The sequence below is a fragment of the Lichenostomus cassidix genome, chromosome 7, assembly GCF_008360975.1.
Source record: "Lichenostomus cassidix isolate B80296 chromosome 7, HeHo_3.0, whole genome shotgun sequence".
Classification (NCBI taxonomy): Eukaryota; Metazoa; Chordata; class Aves; order Passeriformes; family Meliphagidae; genus Lichenostomus; species Lichenostomus cassidix.
In genome coordinates, this window is record NC_139488.1 from 18,525,403 (window position 1) to 18,543,074 (window position 17,672).

The 17,672-nt window shown below is 43.8% G+C and overlaps 3 protein-coding genes across 9 annotated transcripts in view; 1 reads left to right on the top strand and 2 right to left on the bottom strand.

Moving 5' to 3' along the window:
* UBR3 (ubiquitin protein ligase E3 component n-recognin 3) overlaps positions 1 to 2,144 on the bottom strand; it is a 103,092-nt gene extending 100,948 nt beyond the window's left edge. For 2 of the 4 annotated variants that reach the window (XM_085066499.1, XM_085066497.1), the window contains exon 1: positions 1,609 to 2,141. In XM_085066499.1, the coding sequence (XP_084922625.1) occupies positions 1,609 to 2,054 (446 nt within the window). In that variant the 5' untranslated portion in view covers positions 2,055 to 2,141. Of the gene's footprint in view, positions 1 to 1,608 lie in introns of all 4 variants that reach the window. The other 2 variants (XM_085066500.1, XM_085066496.1) reach the window with 2 other exon arrangements.
* On the top strand, positions 1,626 to 13,542 carry METTL5 (methyltransferase 5, N6-adenosine). Of its 3 annotated transcripts, none has more exons than XM_085066504.1 (8): positions 1,626 to 1,760; positions 3,793 to 3,914; positions 4,535 to 4,649; positions 5,087 to 5,268; positions 5,644 to 5,726; positions 6,002 to 6,053; positions 6,742 to 6,791; positions 7,746 to 7,854. In XM_085066504.1, exons 2-8 carry the CDS (start codon positions 3,806 to 3,808, stop codon positions 7,797 to 7,799), a joined length of 645 nt encoding a protein of 214 aa, XP_084922630.1. In that variant the 5' UTR covers positions 1,626 to 1,760; positions 3,793 to 3,805; the 3' UTR covers positions 7,800 to 7,854. The 3 variants fall into 3 exon arrangements, with proteins under 3 accessions (XP_084922630.1, XP_084922631.1, XP_084922629.1); XM_085066505.1 differs by lacking the exons at positions 1,626 to 1,760; positions 7,746 to 7,854 and adding exons at positions 3,337 to 3,478; positions 13,469 to 13,542; XM_085066503.1 differs by lacking the exon at positions 1,626 to 1,760 and adding an exon at positions 3,338 to 3,478.
* SSB (small RNA binding exonuclease protection factor La) lies at positions 7,516 to 16,467 on the bottom strand. Of its 2 annotated transcripts, none has more exons than XM_085066501.1 (12): positions 16,348 to 16,467; positions 13,088 to 13,162; positions 11,494 to 11,597; positions 11,153 to 11,327; positions 10,902 to 11,009; positions 10,710 to 10,810; positions 10,403 to 10,474; positions 10,279 to 10,321; positions 9,527 to 9,667; positions 8,976 to 9,159; positions 8,671 to 8,802; positions 7,516 to 7,972 (listed from the first exon to the last, which is right to left on the bottom strand). In XM_085066501.1, exons 2-12 carry the CDS (start codon positions 13,151 to 13,153, stop codon positions 7,875 to 7,877), a joined length of 1,224 nt encoding a protein of 407 aa, XP_084922627.1. In that variant the 5' UTR covers positions 13,154 to 13,162; positions 16,348 to 16,467; the 3' UTR covers positions 7,516 to 7,874. The 2 variants fall into 2 exon arrangements, with proteins under 2 accessions (XP_084922627.1, XP_084922628.1); XM_085066502.1 differs by lacking the exon at positions 16,348 to 16,467 and adding an exon at positions 15,587 to 15,606.
* Positions 16,468 to 17,672: the final 1,205 nt, after the last annotated feature.

The window sequence follows — 17,672 nt, forward strand, 5'->3', positions numbered from 1 at the left end:
ATTGTTTAAAATAAGACAACTGTGAAAGCTACACACTCTGGGATGATAGCAGCATCACAAGTCATTTTAATATTCACGCTAAAGTAGTACAATTGGTGTGTGCTCTGTAAAAATCCTGCCACTAAGAGGAGCCCTAAGTCTATTCAACAATGAACAGTGGAAGAAGTACTATTAATTTTTTTCTTACTTCTCAAGATCAAGGGAAACTCTACCTTCAGTGATGCTGAGGAAAGCAGAATCACCACAAGTAGAAGAAGAAGCGATAAAGAAAGAATCACTTCAGCACTAGCCACCAGAAACCACTGAAGATTATGGAAAACAAAAGGAAGAAAAAAATTATACCATTGGAGGAAGTCTACCAATAAGATTCAACCAAAAAAGAACAAAAAAATGATGAAGGTAGATGGCAAGAGAAAAAAAAGTTGAGAAAAACATAAGAAACAAAAACTGAAGCCACTTCAAGGCCTAGAGCAGGAGAATGGTGATCAGACGCCAAGAATCAGAGTCAAGGCAATAACACTCAAGAAACAGAACAAGCAGAATTAATGGAATCTCTAAGTAGAAATGCAACAAGGGAAGAAATCTTAAGATGCCGAGTGAATGATACAGAATTATACTGCAAATTTGCAAACACAAGAAAACAACCAAGGAAAATGTTTTAAAATTTCTGTACGTTCCTAGAGTTTTCTGCTAGGCATGTAGGTATGCCACAATTTAGGGTTCAACAGCATATCATCTCATCCAGGCTAAGACAGTCAAGACAGACTATCCCAGAAAGCTTGCCAGAAGAGAATCCTCATTCAAGCACTCCAAACTGTCATGCAGTGAAGTCTTCAGCTCACTGAATGAACAGTGAGCTTCAAAAGACACTCAGTTGAGAAATTTGAAGTTTACTGATTAGGTATCACCTTCATCCAATAACTGGTTGACTGATCTTTCCATCAACCATTGAGTACAAACGGGAACAAAAGAGGATTTAACGAGGTACCCGCTTCCTCTTCTTCTGAGCAGGCACTTCAGTTTTGCCTCCAGTAGGTCACAACACAAAAGACCTTTGACTTCCACAAAACCCTGCCCTGCTGTATTCACCCAAGCGTCACCGCATTCCTTGATTTAAAGTTAAGGTGGCAAAACGAACTGCAGACTGGGAAATCGCACAAAAATGGCTCCCTCTTACTCAATCTGTTCACTTCGGCTTATCTGCTCACATGCTGTCCCAAAGTATTCTGACTTCACGGCTAGCTGCGCCAGGCCGAGGCTGCTCGCTAGGAGCTGACAGGTAGGGCCTGCCGTGCACTCTGCCTTAGCAACTTCCCCGGAGGCTGGCGCTCGGCGCAAGGGCAACAAGATTCGCACGAGCGTCTTCGAGAAAAGGCACACGCACACCAACAAAGCCACCTTGCCGAACCCCGGCGGACTCCTCGTTTGACCCCCGGAACGACCCGCAGCCAAGGCGGGAGGCGGCCCGGAAGGCGGCAGGGCCCTCACTCACTGCCCTCCCTCAGGGCGGCTCCGGGCCGGGGCAGCGCTCCAGCCCAGCCCGGCACAGCTCGGGCCGCCCCCGCCGGCAGGTACCCGCCCGCCCCGCCGCGGCCGCCCGCCGCTCACCCGGCCTCCCGCATGACGTTGCTGTCGCCGCAGTCGCAGGCGCCCCCCGCCTGGCTCCGGAACATGTTGTAGTCGTGCCCGGCGTGCTCGCCCTGGTGGAAGCACTCGGCGCACAGGCTCATGCAGGGCGAGATCCCGCACGTCCGGCACCGGTAGGCCACGAAGTTGGCGGTCCAAACCAGGCCGCACAGCGTGGCCGGGTCGTAGGCCCGCACGGCTTGCACGAAGCTGTCCCAGGGCTCGCCGCCCGACAGCAGGCAGCGGCACCACTCCAGCGCCTCGCCCGCCGCCTCGCCGCCGCCCGGGCCCGCCGCCGGGGCCAGCACCCGCTCCAGCAGCGCCCGCAGCTCCACCGCCGCCGCCGCGCCGCTCTGGCCGCCCAGCGCCGCCTTCAGCCGCGCCGCCGTCGCTCGCTTGTCCCTGCCGCCGGCGCCGGCCCCCGCCATGGCGGGACACCGAGGGGCCGTTACGGCCGCACCGGGCTCCGGATCCGCGATCCCTCCGCCGCCCTCGCTCCCCGCCCCGCGGCGCCGCCCTCTCGCGATAGCCGCGGCACCGGCGCCCTGCCCGCCGCCCGCGCCCCCCTCCCGACACCGCCTCTCCCCTCCCCTGACACCACCCTCCTCTTCCTCCGCCCCTGCCCTCCCGCCGCCCTCCCAGCGCGCAGGTGCGCCCCGCGCCGCCGACACGCAAGATGTCGCCGCCCGCCGGCCCGAAACTTCGCGTCCGTGCGGGGGTCCCGGCAGCCGCGGGAGCGCGGAGGGCGCACCTGGGCCGGCCGGCGGCCCCGACGGCAGCGGAGTCCGTTTGTCACGGAGCCGTGCCGGCGGCGAAGCGGCTGCCGTGAGACGCCGCGCTGCCGCCGGTGTGTCCTGACCGCAGGGGTCCCGCCGGGCTCAGGCGGTGGCGGCTTTAAGAGCAGGAGCAACTGCGGGGGATGCGGGAGGTACCTCCGAGGCTCCGGGCCGGCGGTTGTGCGCTCGCTGCCGTCAAACGGCCCCACTGGGGGTCCTGAGCAGAGCCGAGCTCCGGCAGCAGCACCGCAGCCCGGGGCGTCCGCAGAGCCTCCCCCGAGGGACCGGCGTGCGGCTGCCTGCGCGCTCCCACCAGCAGAGAAGGCATTTGGATGCGAGTTGTTACCGTGTTTTACACACCGATCGGCGGTTTTAAACCTCGATAAACAGATTTTCAACTGTGCAATGGAAAGCCTCTAATGAAAAAATCTATTCCTGAACAGGAGTAACCTTCTACCCGACAGCTACGGGCCCCGAGGCTGCTGCCTCTCTTCTGGTTTGCCTGTGTTTCCTAGGGCTGCCCGTCTGCCTTGCGGTTCCAGGTGAATGTTAGTCTTCTCTCAGCGACCGCTCTTCCCACCGCCCCGGCAGAAATCCAGTTCCTCGCTCTGTCCCTAAGGGCACTCAGGAGCGGAGCCACCGAGGCAGCCCGGTCTGCGGGGAGTGTCCTGCAGCTCTTTCTCGGGCACCGAGCAGCGGTGAGGCGTCAGGCTGCAATCAAACGTCTCGTGTTTATAGCACACGGCACTAAAGCTCGCACTTGCTAACGGAACACGGGGCAGCTCCGTCCCGTCTGACTCCCGCAGGTGCCCGTCAGCGCGGCGGGGCGGGCGGGGGGCGGGGCGAGGCTCGGGGGGCGGGGCGATGCTCAGGGGGCGGGGCGAGGCTCAAGGGGCGGGGCGCAGGGGCGGGCGGCGCGGCGGAAGTGCGCGGTGGCTCGGAGCGGCACGGCACGGCACGGCACGGCACGGCCCGGCACGGCACGGCACGGCACGGCACGGCACGGCACGGCACGGCCCCGCCCGGCACGGCACGGCACGGCACGGCACGGCACGGCACGGCACGGCGGAGCTGCGGTGAGTATCGTGCCCCCAGGCGGAGCGGGGACGGCCCCGTGCGGCGAGCTACGGTGTGGGCGGTGGCGATCGCTGAGGCTCGGTTCGTGCCCCCTTAGGGCTGGGCGGCGGGCCCGGGCGGTAGAGCTCCGGGAGGCGGTGAGCAGAGAGGGGCTGCCGCCCGGCTCGGCGCTCGTTCCCCATCATCGGGAAAGGGCACCGTGAAACACCCGGGAGGGGCTGAAGACTACCTGGGGATTTGAAATATTAAATAAATAAAGATAATATGCCGTTTGTTTATGTGATTGGAACTGATTATACATTATGTTCTTTAGTTAAACCATAAACATGAAGAAATTAAAGCTTAAAGAACTGGAAAGCTGTCTTCAACAAGTTGATACTTTTGAAAATCCAAAACTACTCCTTGAACAGTATCCAACACGACCTCATATTGCAGGTAGAGGTGACCCACAGCACTGTTATTTCTTTTACTAGTTCTTCATCAGCACTTTTAATTCAAAAAGTTTTTTCTACTGCCTAATCTCCTTTGAAGGCTTTACACTAAAAATAGTTAAGAAAGTGTATCCAACAAGAATGTTCAGAAGTATATTGGTAATGTACAATCCAAAAATCAAATACATTCATTTAAAAGATGATGTCATAGAAACAGCTTAATCTGTAACTGTAGAAGCTGAAATGGAGTTATGTTGGGACACACAAAACCAGTAGAAGTGTATATGCAGACTCATCTTAATCATGATCTTTTCCATATTTTGTATGTCTTTTTGTTTTTCCCCCCCAAAAAAATCAGAGGCATGCTTTTTCCATATGCAATACTCAGAGCTCTGTGTGTAATCTCTCCACCAAAGATCCACAGTTTGTAGCTCATCAAAATGTTTTTGACTTTTCACATATAAATGAAAAAGAGAAATACACACCGTGAGAACCTCAGTTAACCTAAAGGGGTTTTGTAATGCAAACTTAAGAGTTTTCTGAAGGCAGAAACAACTTTTCTTGTTTAATCAGGTGTATGTTTGATATTACTGACCTGTTGTGTTTCGGTTTTCTTCCCTCCAGCATGCATGCTTTACACAATTCACAATACTTTTGATGACATTGAAAACAAAACAATTGCAGATTTAGGATGTGGTTGTGGCATGCTCAGCATTGGAAGTGCAATGTTAGGAGCAGGGTAAGTATTTAATATTAAATTCTGGTTATATTTTTTTTATGGCATAGAAGAGTAGAAAGTGGGATTAAAACATAGCAATGCTGAACTAAACTATTTCTGGTATATAATCTGGTGCATAATCAGGCTATTTACCAAGTTTTGACCATCAAGAACCATTCATACTGTGAAAGTGATGGACAGTTGTCATGAATTTGGAAGTCATTTGCTTTCCCCTGAAGCATTAAATGAACACATGAAACTTCCTTAACAAAATTTAGATTTATACTTGAGAAAGGGCAACAGAACTACTTGAATTTTTGTCAGCACTGAATTTATAGTGTATGCTTGTTACATTTCCTAGATAAAACAAGTTGTGTACACAGATGCCTTACTGTAGAATTTAAACACCATTTTAGTTTGTAGGAGACTAATATGTGACACTTTTCTTTTTTTAATAGATTCTGTGTGGGGTTTGACATAGATGCAGATGCACTGGAAATATTTAATAGCAATATTGAAGACTTTGAGCTCACGAATGTCAACATGGTTCAGTGTGATGTCTGTGCTTTATCTGACAGCATGTCAGATACTTTTGACACAGTTATTATGAACCCTCCCTTTGGTACCAAGCATAATAAAGGTTGGTAATTGTGAAACTCAGAAATTACTACAAACAAAACAGCAAGGGAAATGCTTTTAATGGCATGCATCCCTTTTTTATTAGTTACATATTCTAATTACTTAGTGTTTTGTTGATCTGGAATCAGCTTCCTAAGTATGGATTAACAACCTCAACATTGTAACTAACAGTCACTGGAATTTGAAATAAACAATACTAGCTATTTCATACTTCTATCATCTTTCTTTTATTAAAAGCAATTGAGTATGTTTTAGAAATACTCTCTGTACCTTAATACATTCAGTGCTCTTTCTCAAATACCTATTATTCCAGAAGAAACAAAGCAGATCTTTGAGCTTCCATTTAACAATTCTAACAATTTCATCATTTTTTTAGGAATTGATATGATTTTTCTGAAAACTGCTCTACAAATGGCAAAAACAGCTGTATATTCCCTTCACAAAACTTCAACACGGCAGGTAAGTTCTTCATTTTAGTAGGGTAAGCATTAACCAGGCAATACAATAGCTGGCTATACAGATGTCTATAACTTCACTGATTTATTAACTACTTTGTGGGGTATGGTTGGGGTAAATACTAATTATGTCAGATAACTGTGATCTCACATCAAAATAACTATGTGATCTAATGCTTCAGCTTGAAAATCAAAAGCACAGGAGACTTAAGTACAGGTATAGATGTTTATAAAACAGCTAATTTTCAAAGCTCATTTCTACACTATCTAATATTGTAGCACATTCAAAAGAAAGCAGATGAATGGGAAGTGAAGATGGAAGTCTTAGCAGGTAATATTTGTTTATGTTATTTATGTTAACAGGAAAAAAAAAAACCAAACCTTTTGGTTTGGGGTACTATCTATAACACTACTGGCCAGTCATAACATCCTGAGGTGAATTTTAGTGTGATTTGACACTGGAATGACACAGGTCTCTTTTTTATTAGCAGACCTTTTTTTTTTTTTAAGTTTTTAAATTTATGCTACCTGGCTAGAATACAAGCAGGCACTTAAAGCTTTGAGGAATACATATTCTGTGTGGAATGAAGTTTGTTTCTGGACTAGATTTTGTCTTCAAGCAGAAGTTACCTCCCTTCCTGCTTCAAAAGGAGTGCTGCTGAAAAAGGAAGGTGAAGTACAGGTCAGTTGTCACATATAAAAAAGCATCCTGTCCTTAGTCACCTAAATATTTTTGACAGTTTAGGATCTTCAATACCACTAGCCAGATGCTTTTCACGGCCATAGAACTTGAAATGTGTTTCAAGCACTTGTGCAACTTCACAACTGCATTTCAGCCATCCACTTGACTGTCTGATGTGGACAGCTTCAGTGCTTAGTCATTATCTAGTGCAGAGATAAAACAGGTATCATGACAGGCCACTGCAGATGCAGACATTAGAAATAGAAGTACATAGCTGTAGGGCTGAAGTGACTGATAATCATCCTAGTCTAACATGGATTCTTTATATTGTTCACAGAACTTAGATTTGACTTACCAGCATCATACAAGTTCCATAAGAAAAAATCAGTAAGTATAAAAACTGAGGAAATACTGAAGTAAATAAATTCTCCTTAATAAAATTTAAGTTTTAGAGCCATATGTACTAGATGAAGAATGCTTACAACACTCTGAGAGCATTCAGTCACATCATTGCTGTTACTGAATTTTGTAGCTGAACAGGGGAAAGAATCATGCCAGTCAAAACTATACACAAAGATTAAAGCCAGCACTGCAATTAGCTGTGATAAAGCTAAGGGTAGTCTTATTGACTCAGTTCCTCATAGCTATTTGCTCAGTCCTGTCTGCAGCTGGGACTTCAACTGAATGAAGTGCTGAAGGCCACAGCAATTAGGATGTTACAGCAGTAGCATTATTTCAGTGATCTGTGCTCTACTGCAAAGAGCTACAGCCAGCTACAGAGCCATCCTGGGGGCAGCAGGAGGAGCTTGTGCACTTCGTGCCTCTGTAAAAGATACAGTCAGGACACTTCAGTATGTCAGCCTAAGCCTACAGCAAGTTCCTGGGTACTGAATGCTAGCGTGGAAGCCATGTATTCCCATCCCTTACCAGAACAGGAGACAGGAGGCTGACCAATAATTGAAGACTGTCAGGTATGTTGAGCAGCAAAGAACAGAAGCTTTAATCAGCTATACGTATGCTCTTGGCAATTTGAACTTAATTCAAGTCTGTCCTTATCTTTGCTACTTCACAGTCGAAACATTATACTACATCAACCAGGCTTCAGTAGAAAGCAGTTTTAAGTTCTGAATTTATTGCCAGCTGCTATTAAACATAACCACAAGATTACAAAGTCCAAAACATTTTACGTTTTAATGAGATGCCAGAAAAATTGAGATGTGACAGTATAAACAAAACTATAAATAGAAAAGGTTTCTAAGGTTTTATGTTAGGAGTAAGCATGCTTCTTAAACAAAGAAGAAAGCTGTAACTCAATAAAATGAAGCTTTTCTCAAATTATAGGTTGACATTGAAGTGGATTTCATTAGATTTTCTGCCAAGAAAGTCCTGAACTGAGGCATGTATTTAAAACCTATTGGAAATGGAACAATAAAACCACTATTTTTTAAAACTGTTTTATTTATTTTAGTATTACTGTTGGCCATCTCCATTTTCTGTTTTCAGTTGTTTTGGTGCAGGTTCTTCCTTTTCTGTTTCCTCTAGTGGTCTCTTCTTGGGACTTGCTGGTTCTGCAAGATTGAATATGTAGTCATTTAGGGTAAAGGAAAGCATTACCTAAAATCTTCTGAAAAAACCCCAACTTTTCCCACAGGTAAGTTCAAGTCCCAGTTATCTACAGCCACAGCTGCACTAGAGGGTTTACTTCTTACTGTGACTAAAACTTTTAGCTGTTCTAAAATACCACACTTGAAGAGCCTCTCCCCTGTCACAGCTCCACAGCAGGAGGGCAGGCAAGAACATGGAAGGAGTACAATCTACCAAGAGTAGGTTTCACTGGGTTTAAAAACAGACGCTGTATCTAATGAACAGAAACTTAGCTATTCCTCTTCTCCAAGCTAAATACTGACAGGCAGAACTATTAAGTCTTCTCATATCCTTAAGTGGGAAAAAAAATCACCAGTCAAGGGACTGGGTCTGTACAGTTGTGTAATGTTACTGACAACCACCGTTTTTCAATGCATAATGCTTTAAACAGCCCTGCAGTATAGCCTTACCTATGTATTACTATGTATTAATTATTTTAATATGCTTTTTGGACAATTGTGGAAGGAATCAAGACAAGATCTTAAGGTTACTGATAATGACAGGAGGGCAGAAGTACTACAGTGCAGAGCCAAATCTGAAACACTTGTAAGAAACCTGAGTACATGGAGCTACTTTCTGTAAAAGGACTGGATAAGCACATGATGTGCACAGAATGACATACCTGTTTTAGTATCATTTTCACCATCTTCTTCGTCATTTTCAAACTTTATTTTCTTGCCCTGAAACTGTATTTTTCCTTTTTGTGCCCCCTGAGGTATTTTTCCCCCTCTTCCTTTTCCTTTAATTTTGCGCCCTGTGAAGATACAAGATCAGGAACTTCATAATTTATCTTTTAACTGGCAAACTCCAAGGACTGCTTTACAGCTACAAGTCAGTATGCAGTATATATTCAACTACTAAGGAGTGAATTTCACACACCAATTCTAGGACACTATAAAGGCTTAAATTAATAAAAGGAGGGAGAACCTTTTGTTTTCTGTTTCAGCAATTCCTGCTGATCTTCCAGTATTTTCTTCAGAGCTTCTTTCTCTGCATCTCCTTCTAGCACCTCCCATGAAACATCCTTGTTCCGGAGCTGCAAGTTTCCATTATGTGCTGCTTTGGCTTTTTCCAGAGCTTCTTTGGCAATAGCCTTAAATAGGATAATTCCCTTAAAAAGAACAGTGGCATTTACATTTTAATCTTACTGCAAAAACATTCAGCTAGAATGATGGACAAGATCTGCTATTAAGTGCCTCAGCAAGTTCATTACTCTTGCATGAATGCAAAACATGTCTAGAAGAAGCAAAGCCCTCAAACTGTCCTAATGAACATTCTCAGTTTTGACCTTATCAACTAACAAGGCTGGAACTTTTATCTGTTCTTTTGAAAGAAGTTAATGGAATAATTTAATTCTCTAAATATTCTGCAATTTCACAAGACAATAACTTACTTGATAACATAAGAGAACAAGCATTTAATCATGCATTTTCAAACTTCAATACAGAGATTTTAAGTCTTTGTCTAAGATTACTGACCTCCTTTGCACCTCTGACAAAGTGTATCCACTTGATTTCTCCGTGACCAGAAAATACTTCATGGAGATCTTCTCTGCACGTTTGGTCATCTAGATCACCAGAAAACTTCAAAAGACATCCTGTCTTTTCTTCTAGAGACTTCTAAATTAAATTAAAAATACCCACATTTTCATTGAACATTCAAGCTTGAATATTCATATTCCCCCCCCCTTAATCCTATTAAACATGATAGTGATAAATATGCAGTTGAAGTTAAGAGTAATTCAAGCATTTTTCCTACATAACCTAGTTCTGCTGATGTCCAAGTCTTGTATGGTGTGTTTCCCCTTGTTTTTAAGTTTTCTTTGCTTATTATGATACACTTATGTGGAACTTAGTATTCATTTCCCATAGGAGTTACACGCTTTAAATTCTACAAAACAGCTTTCTGAAGGCTGATAGCTCGGGTTGAAAATTTATATAATACTGACTTAATCCTTAATGGATCCTTTGAATACCACAGAAGAACAATCATCTCAATGGTGCATTCAGGATCACTGCTGAACAGGCAAACATGCCTAATGTAAATTCAGGACACAAGCCTTAAAAAAAAGTCTATTGAAAATAAGACTAAAAACCACGACAGAACAGTTTTACTCTTAAGTTAGTTGGAAAAGCTGAAGTGACTTTGCAGAAAGTGCTCTATATTATGGCATTTCAAACAATATTCCATGTTAGCTTTTCAAAATGTAGGTGATTCAAGAAACCCATACCATTTCAGCATCTGCTGCTTGTTTCTGCTTTTCTTCTTTTTCCCTGTAGAAAAGTTAAATTAGATGTGAGTCAGTTCAAGCATAGTCAGACAAGCAAAACACACTTTGATTGAAAATTACTTACTGTTTAGCTCTTGCTTTTGCTTCTACTTTGTTTTGTTTCCTTTCTTCATTCTTCTTTGTACAATACTCCTCCCTTCAACAGAATATAAGATAATTTAAAATATTCTGTTACAATTACTTTGTAAGACAGCAGTAGACATGAAACAGTTGAAATTATTTGTCCAAGCTGAGATGCTAAGTCTCCAAAAGGTACAGCTATCAATGCCTGTACAACAGCATAGAAACTCACACTTTTCAGGTCAAGCCAGGTTGTTGTGCATATCCACCCCTGACCACTGTTAGTTCATAAATCAGTTAAAAGGACTTACTTGAAAAGTACTATCAGCTCTGTGTCTTTGTACTTTTGATTTGGTATCTCTGTGAACTTCTTAGCAGACTCAACACTATCAAAAACTGCAAATATTGAGCCCTGTTAAATGGTAAGAGACATTGTTAGAGTAACTGAACAGAGTGTTGTGCAGGGGGGAATCCCTGCCCCAGGTCTAAATGTTCATCATTACCTTAAATGTTCTCTGCAATGTTCTCCTCATTTGAATATTTTCAACTGGACCTTTATCCTCAAGCCATTCTTTGATATCATCAAGAGTAGCATCTAGTGGAAAGCCTTTCTGCAAGACAGCAATGAGCTTCAATCACATGCCACAAACTCACTCTTAAAAATTATAATCTCTACAGTATGAGTTAATTCAAGCATTACTCAGATGGTTATCAGTCAAAGTCATGCAGAACAGCACAAAGAAGATTTACTTACAACATATACAGATCTGTTTTTAATTGCAGCCTTATACTGGTCATTTAATTCAGGAAGGGGTTTATTTGGAGATCTTCTGATTTTAGTTTTGTCTTCATTTACTTCCATTAACCCTGTCTTGGATTTTCTTAATGCTTCTACAATAACACCAAAATCTTTTGAAAGGCGACTTAACCTATGGAGTAAGCAGACACAGTTTATTACAAATACACATGCAAAGCTGAAGCCAGATGCTAAAACAGCAATGGGAATTGTACATGCACACCAGGAACACTTGGCCCCAAATACAATAGGCAGTTGAAAGTTACTCCTTTATCCACGTTAGTTGTACTTTGTTTTACCTGTTGAATTTGATCATTACTTCTAAAGGTACCCAGCCATCATCTAGTTTGATCTGTTCCTTTAGAAACTTGTCTCTTGGTAGATTGTGATTGCCAAAGTAATACTGCAAAAAGGAACGGGGAGGGGGGGAGGAAAGAGAGATGTGTCTTTAAATTTTCAGTCTTAAAAGCTCATTTTCATATAACAGCTTACTGCAGTAGATTGAGACATACCAAAATTAATTAACGTGAACAACTAGGTTTCCTGAAATTATTACTTCCTGCTTTAATGTGATACTTTGCTGAAAGTTAGCTGCAATGTGTAAGATGTAAAAACAAACAAAACCACCAGAAACAAACCCTACAAAAACCCAAACAAACAAACCCTACACCAAAACAGTACTTAATCCAATGGTATTAATGAGGCAAAGATACATTGCAATTTTGTTTAGGAATGGAGTGAAGCTTATTCTGTTAACATAATATGCATTCATCACCCGGATCAAGAGCCAAAAGTCAGGTTTGTCACAAACAGATCAGGCTTGTAGTCCTTATTTAAGGAATATATATACAAGAATATTGTATTTGCACACTGAAAAATCATACACGTGGACTAGAATTTCTAGGTCTCATTCAAAAAAGCGTAAGTTACTTTATATTTAATTTAAAATTTTATTTAATTACGTTGCTATTTCAGTCTTGTCCAACATGGGAAGACAATTCAGTTTAAGACAGAGAAGTTAATCAGATTCTTTCCCTGACTAGTAATCATCTAACAAAGGTCAAATACTTGAAACCATAAGATAAATTGAAATATTTTCACCAATATCGTGGTGCTTTAAAAAGTCAGTGCTAAGTTTTACAACACCACAGCTTTCTCAAACTCACATTACCAAAAGTCTAGTTTTGTCAACTATTTTTCCTCAATCTCTACATTTTGTTTGTTATATATAATTAATGGCTCCATATGGTAATGGGCATTCACATGCACCTACATTTTTGTCCTTCACGCAAGTGCTTTTATTCTAGATGCCATTTAAAGTAATGGGCTCATGTTTTTTTGTTGTAGGGTAACCCTCCAAGCCTCAAGAGAGACAGAGTTGATCCAAAGTAGTCACATAAGTTTAGTTGTGATTTGTAGCAATAAATTACAAAGCAGTAAATCATAATAGCAAGTTATGCAATGTGCTATGCAAGTATTTTGACTAGCAGAGATTCCTGAGTAGGAGGATTTTTTCCCCACAAAAATTAAGGCACGTAGAATTAAAATGCTCTCTCCTCCTACTTGCACAGGTAGCATAACCCCAGCAAACATGGTAGCAAACTATTTAATGATACATTCACTTGCTATAGCACCAAAAATGCTAGCAAACTAAACCTTTTCTGTGTTTAAATGGTGGTCTTATAAGCAAATCTAGACAAGTGTAACTGCCAATTTAAACTACAGTTATGACTATCTTGAAGCATTAAATACCTGTTACAGACTTGTGACATTTTTAAAGAGCTGAATATTTGAGTCTAACTCCCTGTAAAGTTAACTTCCAATTAGCCAAACCCCTGCCAATGAATACCTCCAAAACCTCAGTCCAGATCCCAAATTATAAATTAAACTTACCTCAATTTGCTGACAGATTTTGCTTTCCAAGATAGACATATTTTCCCCATTTCCATTTTCAGCCATTTTCACCACCTATTTTGAAGAGAATACAGAGCAAAAACACTAAGTGTTGAACAGTACTTTCTACAGACTTACATAGCACTGCATTTCACTGCAAATTCATCTAAGCAAGGTACCAGTCAAGTTCATTAGCCATACACTTATGCCTGTGAAGCAACTATTAACATGACTGCAGAACTCCAAGGGGAAACTATGAAACAACTAGGGGAAAAAAAACCCCCTAACTTTGGTTAAGGCAGCATTTGGCATGCAGCAGTCAAGATTAATTAAAAAACTGCTGACGCTTCACAGCCTTATCTGTTATTCATCTTTTTCTAGGCACAGATCCTCAGTTCCTAACAACAGCAACAAAACTGAGAGCCAACAATATTTTAAGTCAAATCCAACCTCTCATCACAACGTGAAACATCAATAATAAAAATGTTCAATTCCTAAATAGGTTGAATGAGAGATGTTTCTTATGTTTGTCTCTTGTTTAATCTTACAAAGTTCACAGAACTTTCTGGAGGAAGGAATGAAAATATCTGCATTTACTGATACATCCTAAAGATGTTTAGTTCTCTCCTTCACAAATGTGTCTTCATTGCAGTTCTGCTTGAATAGTGAATCAGGTATCTTTGATAACACATAAGACAATTTAACTTGGAAGTAACTTCTTTATTTAACTGGCAGCAAGTGCATAATCGCAGTACATCAGATGCAGTCACCAAGAAAACAGCTACTGGCCAGAAAATTAACTGTGATCAAACAATTTCAATCTAGTTGCTCTTAAGATAGGAATAGAGTGTGAAGATTAATCCTTGAGAAACAAATGTAGCTTTATGAAGCTGTCAGAAATTAGTTTGAATTCAGTTTTGAACTACGCAGCAGATTTCTTCTTTTTCCCTTTACGCACTAACACGCTTGTTAAATCCAGCTTCAGAAGATAAAACAGTTTCTTGGTCCTGTTACCCCAGTTCACAGATCTGTGATCACAAAGGCTGCTGGTGAAGATGGGTTTGCACTCATGTCTTGCATGGCTTATTGGGAGATTTAACCATACACCTTCTGCTCTTCTGCCACTTGCAGGGCAGTAACATCTTGCAGAGCATCAAGATGACTGGCAATACAGAAGCAGGGAAAACTCCCCCGAGGTGCCCTTGTTACAGGAAATTATGTTCTTCATCAGAATACCCACTTGGCAGCCTCATCTTCTTATTTTAGTAGTTTAATTCCCCAGTAATTTTTCAGCCTACTGCAGTCTGAAGTATTTCCATTTCCTCCTCTTCCTGATCTCAAAGCCACATTCAATCCTTGAACTTATTTGTAGTTCTTTGGCACTTTAAGCCTTGAAGTGTGCGTCCTGGTCTCTGCTACTGTGCTTGCACCTGTACCTAACACTGTAACACTCTTTGAAGCATGATTTCAGCAACTGTTAGTTGCCAGCTATGCTGAGTGCAGTGTGCTTGTCTAAAAAGCACTTTACAAAACTCAGGCCAAAGCACCCCCGGTGGGATGTCCCACATGAGCCACACTGCCTACAGGAGACTGACACTTCACCACTCAGATGCTGATACTGCCTTCACACTCTGCTGTGCTGTTGTCCCCAACACCTGACTTGTGAAAGAAACCAGTGCTCCGTTTTACATTATACCCAATTTGGTCTAATTTAATGGCAACCTATAGAGCAGTCAGCTTTTTCCATGGGATCACTGTCCCAGTCTGGCTCAGCCCAGGTACCAAAATACCCACAACCAGCAACTCAGTTTCCAGATAAGGCTCAGTTCCACTGTTAAGAAGAAAAAAAAAACCCAAAGTCTGCTTTCTTAGCAATATTTTCAAGGTTAACACCAAAAAGCATTAACCAACACAAGACTTAGGACACATCCTTTAGAGTATGTCTTACACATGGAAAAGTTTTTCTAAAAAACATCCTTTCAGCTGCAAGTAACAAACTGTAGGCTAAGAAAGACTAAGAAAGACTCAAGCTTGCCATGCATGAAATTCAGTTCAATGATTGAGTTCTAACCTATTTAGAATAAATGCAAAAGCAGCCTTCTAATTTAAGAGAAATTCTAGCCTTGTCTGCACATGCTCACTTCAGACTCTTTAGCTCAGTCATTTGGCACAAGACATCTTCCAGATCAATAGTTTTCAGTAGCTATGCAGCAGTGAAGACTGATGAAAAGCTCCAATGAACAGCAATCACACGCTGAACTGCATGCAAAATCCGACATAAGATTTTAAGGGCTTTCTTAATAAACTACACTGACTCCTTCCATATGCAAAAAAGTCTATCAATACCACACAAAACAAAAGGTTAAAATAAAGCAAGAAGTCATCAGATTTAAATTACAGCTGGAAAAAGACAGTCAAGCCCCGTAACTAGAACAATTAGGTCCCACACTGTATTTAGCTAGATCATCCCAAAAGAACTCACAAGTAGATTTTCCTTACCAAACATTTAGTTTCAAGCTCTGGACAAAGCTTAGTTGCAGGTCGGTTCTACCACTACTGTAAGAGAGGGAAAGTCTTTTTTTTTTAATGAGAAAGCTTCCTCAATAAAGTAACACGGAACTGTTACTCGTATACTGCCTTGTTCAGGAAGCCCTGTATAAGGTTAGAGACTGGTTTTTATTTAAGAATTAACTACAACCACCCTTCCCACAGATGTTACTTTAACAGTTATTTTTTGAGTAAAATCAATTTAAGAAAAAAAAATCTTACAAGAATTATTTAACTAATTAAAATGTCGGCCCCTGAACTGTGCTAGCACAGCACCAGTTTGCTGTTCGACACTTTCACACGCCTGCAGCGGCAACACACAGCTCTTCAGACTCCCCGGGGCGCCGCGGCCAAGGCTCCGGCCCGGCGCACACCTCTGCCCGGCGGAGCGCTGCCCTCGGGCCGGCCCAGGCCCCGCTGAGCTAGCGTCGCCGCCGGCTCCGCTTGCCCCGCACACAACGCGCACCGAGCGCCGCGGGAAGCGCTGCCGGCGGGAAGCGACCGCGCCGGCACGGCCGGGCCTGCTCCGCGCCTCCCACGGGCACAGGCGGCACGTGTTTCCCCGCTCCGGCAACCCGCCCTGCCTCCCGCCGGCCCGGCCGCCGCGCCCCGCCGCCAGCCCTGTCCCGGCCAGTCGCTCCTCGGCAGGGACCGGCCCGGCGGGACGCGCCCGAGCAGCGGTGCCCCGGCGCCGCCAGCGGCCCCACACCAACCTGCGCGCTCGGCCCCGCTCCGCCGCTCCACACACCGCGAGTCCGCGCCGCGGCCCAGCAGCCCCCGCGCCCGCCCGCCCCTCACGTGGGCAACACTTCCGGGGCGGGGGAGGTGCCACAGCGCGGGCTCCGCCCCTCCGGGAACGCGCGCTCCCGAGGGCCCTGCGCGCTCCCGACGGCCCTGCGCGCTCCCGAGGGCCGGTAGCGGCGTGAGGCGGCGTGGGGCTCAGCCCATCCATGGCCACAGCCCGTCCATGGCCACCCGGCCGCACCTGTGGAGTCTGCTCACCCTTTCTGTTCACAGCAAAAGGAACTTAACGACTTCAATTTGTACAGTGCTGCTATATTTACATTTCTTAAATATTGCAAAGATTCACTTAAGTACTGCAGATGTACTGTAGTCATTTATAAAGCTACGAACACGGGGACCGCACAAGCGAAAATTTTAAGAAATAGTATTGACTTTACAATAGATTTGACTTCCGCATTAAATTTCTAGTTGAAAATGAAACAGTAAAACAGTGTGTACCATAATGCAGGTCCAATAGCACAATAATTCAGTGTTTACATTCAACTGTTTTTAAAAACGTATCACAAGATGGCTAAGAGATTCCCTGCTCTGAGCTTCTCACCTCCTGTAGGCTGCTGACCAGAAGTCAGAATCCCTGTTCCTCTTGCTGAGCTCCTTTTCCTGCCTGTCCCCACGACCTGATTGCAACACACCTCCTTGGGATGTGCTACAGACATGAGCTAATTTAAAAGGGCATTGTAGGTTATTGTGAAAAATAGCACCAGGTGAAATTTAACCCTGAGTCTGCACTTACTCTCCTCTCCATTTATTCTAATGCATTTAAAATCTCTGAAAAATTGGGATTTAACTGAAGCCCTAAACAGTAATTGCTTTGACTTTTTTTTTGTGCCAGACCAACAAATGCTCTCCTGATAGGGGAGAACTAAAAGCTTTTTTCCACTTTGCAGTTAACACTGAGGCCAAAAAGCAGCATTTGCTCGCCTGCAGGTTGCCCAAGGGGACAAAGCAGAGTCCAGCTTCCAGTGGCTGTGCTCCAGCCCCGGTACAGCACCATCTTTCACCAACATCAAACACCTGGTTTAGAAGCAGTGGACAAGTGGACACTGAGGGGTTTGGTTTTGTTAGTCCTCACCTTGCTCTTTAATCCATTCACTGACTCACAACTGTTGGTGACAGGATACAGGCCAGAATGAACCTCAAGGCCAGCCCCACGCAGCTGTTCTGTGCTTGTGTTTTTCAACAAACATGAAGCTTCATGGGTACATAATTTGCACTGAAAAATTACATACACACG

Excerpts from the sequence above, each read along its gene's own strand:
- SSB (XM_085066501.1), bottom strand. The coding sequence starts at position 13,153 with ATGGCTGAAAATGGAAATGGGGAAAATATGTCTATCTTGGAAAGCAAA. Across the intron at positions 11,598-13,087 it reads AAATCTGTCAGCAAATTGAG|TATTACTTTGGCAATCACAA; the intron begins GTAAGTTTAATT and ends TCCTTTTTGCAG. Across the intron at positions 11,010-11,152 it reads AAAACAGATCTGTATATGTT|AAAGGCTTTCCACTAGATGC; the intron begins GTAAGTAAATCT and ends GCTGTCTTGCAG.
- METTL5 (XM_085066504.1), top strand. The coding sequence starts at position 3,806 with ATGAAGAAATTAAAGCTTAAAGAACTGGAAAGCTGTCTTCAACAAGTT. Across the intron at positions 5,269-5,643 it reads TGGTACCAAGCATAATAAAG|GAATTGATATGATTTTTCTG; the intron begins GTTGGTAATTGT and ends TCATTTTTTTAG. Across the intron at positions 6,054-6,741 it reads GAAGATGGAAGTCTTAGCAG|AACTTAGATTTGACTTACCA; the intron begins GTAATATTTGTT and ends TATTGTTCACAG.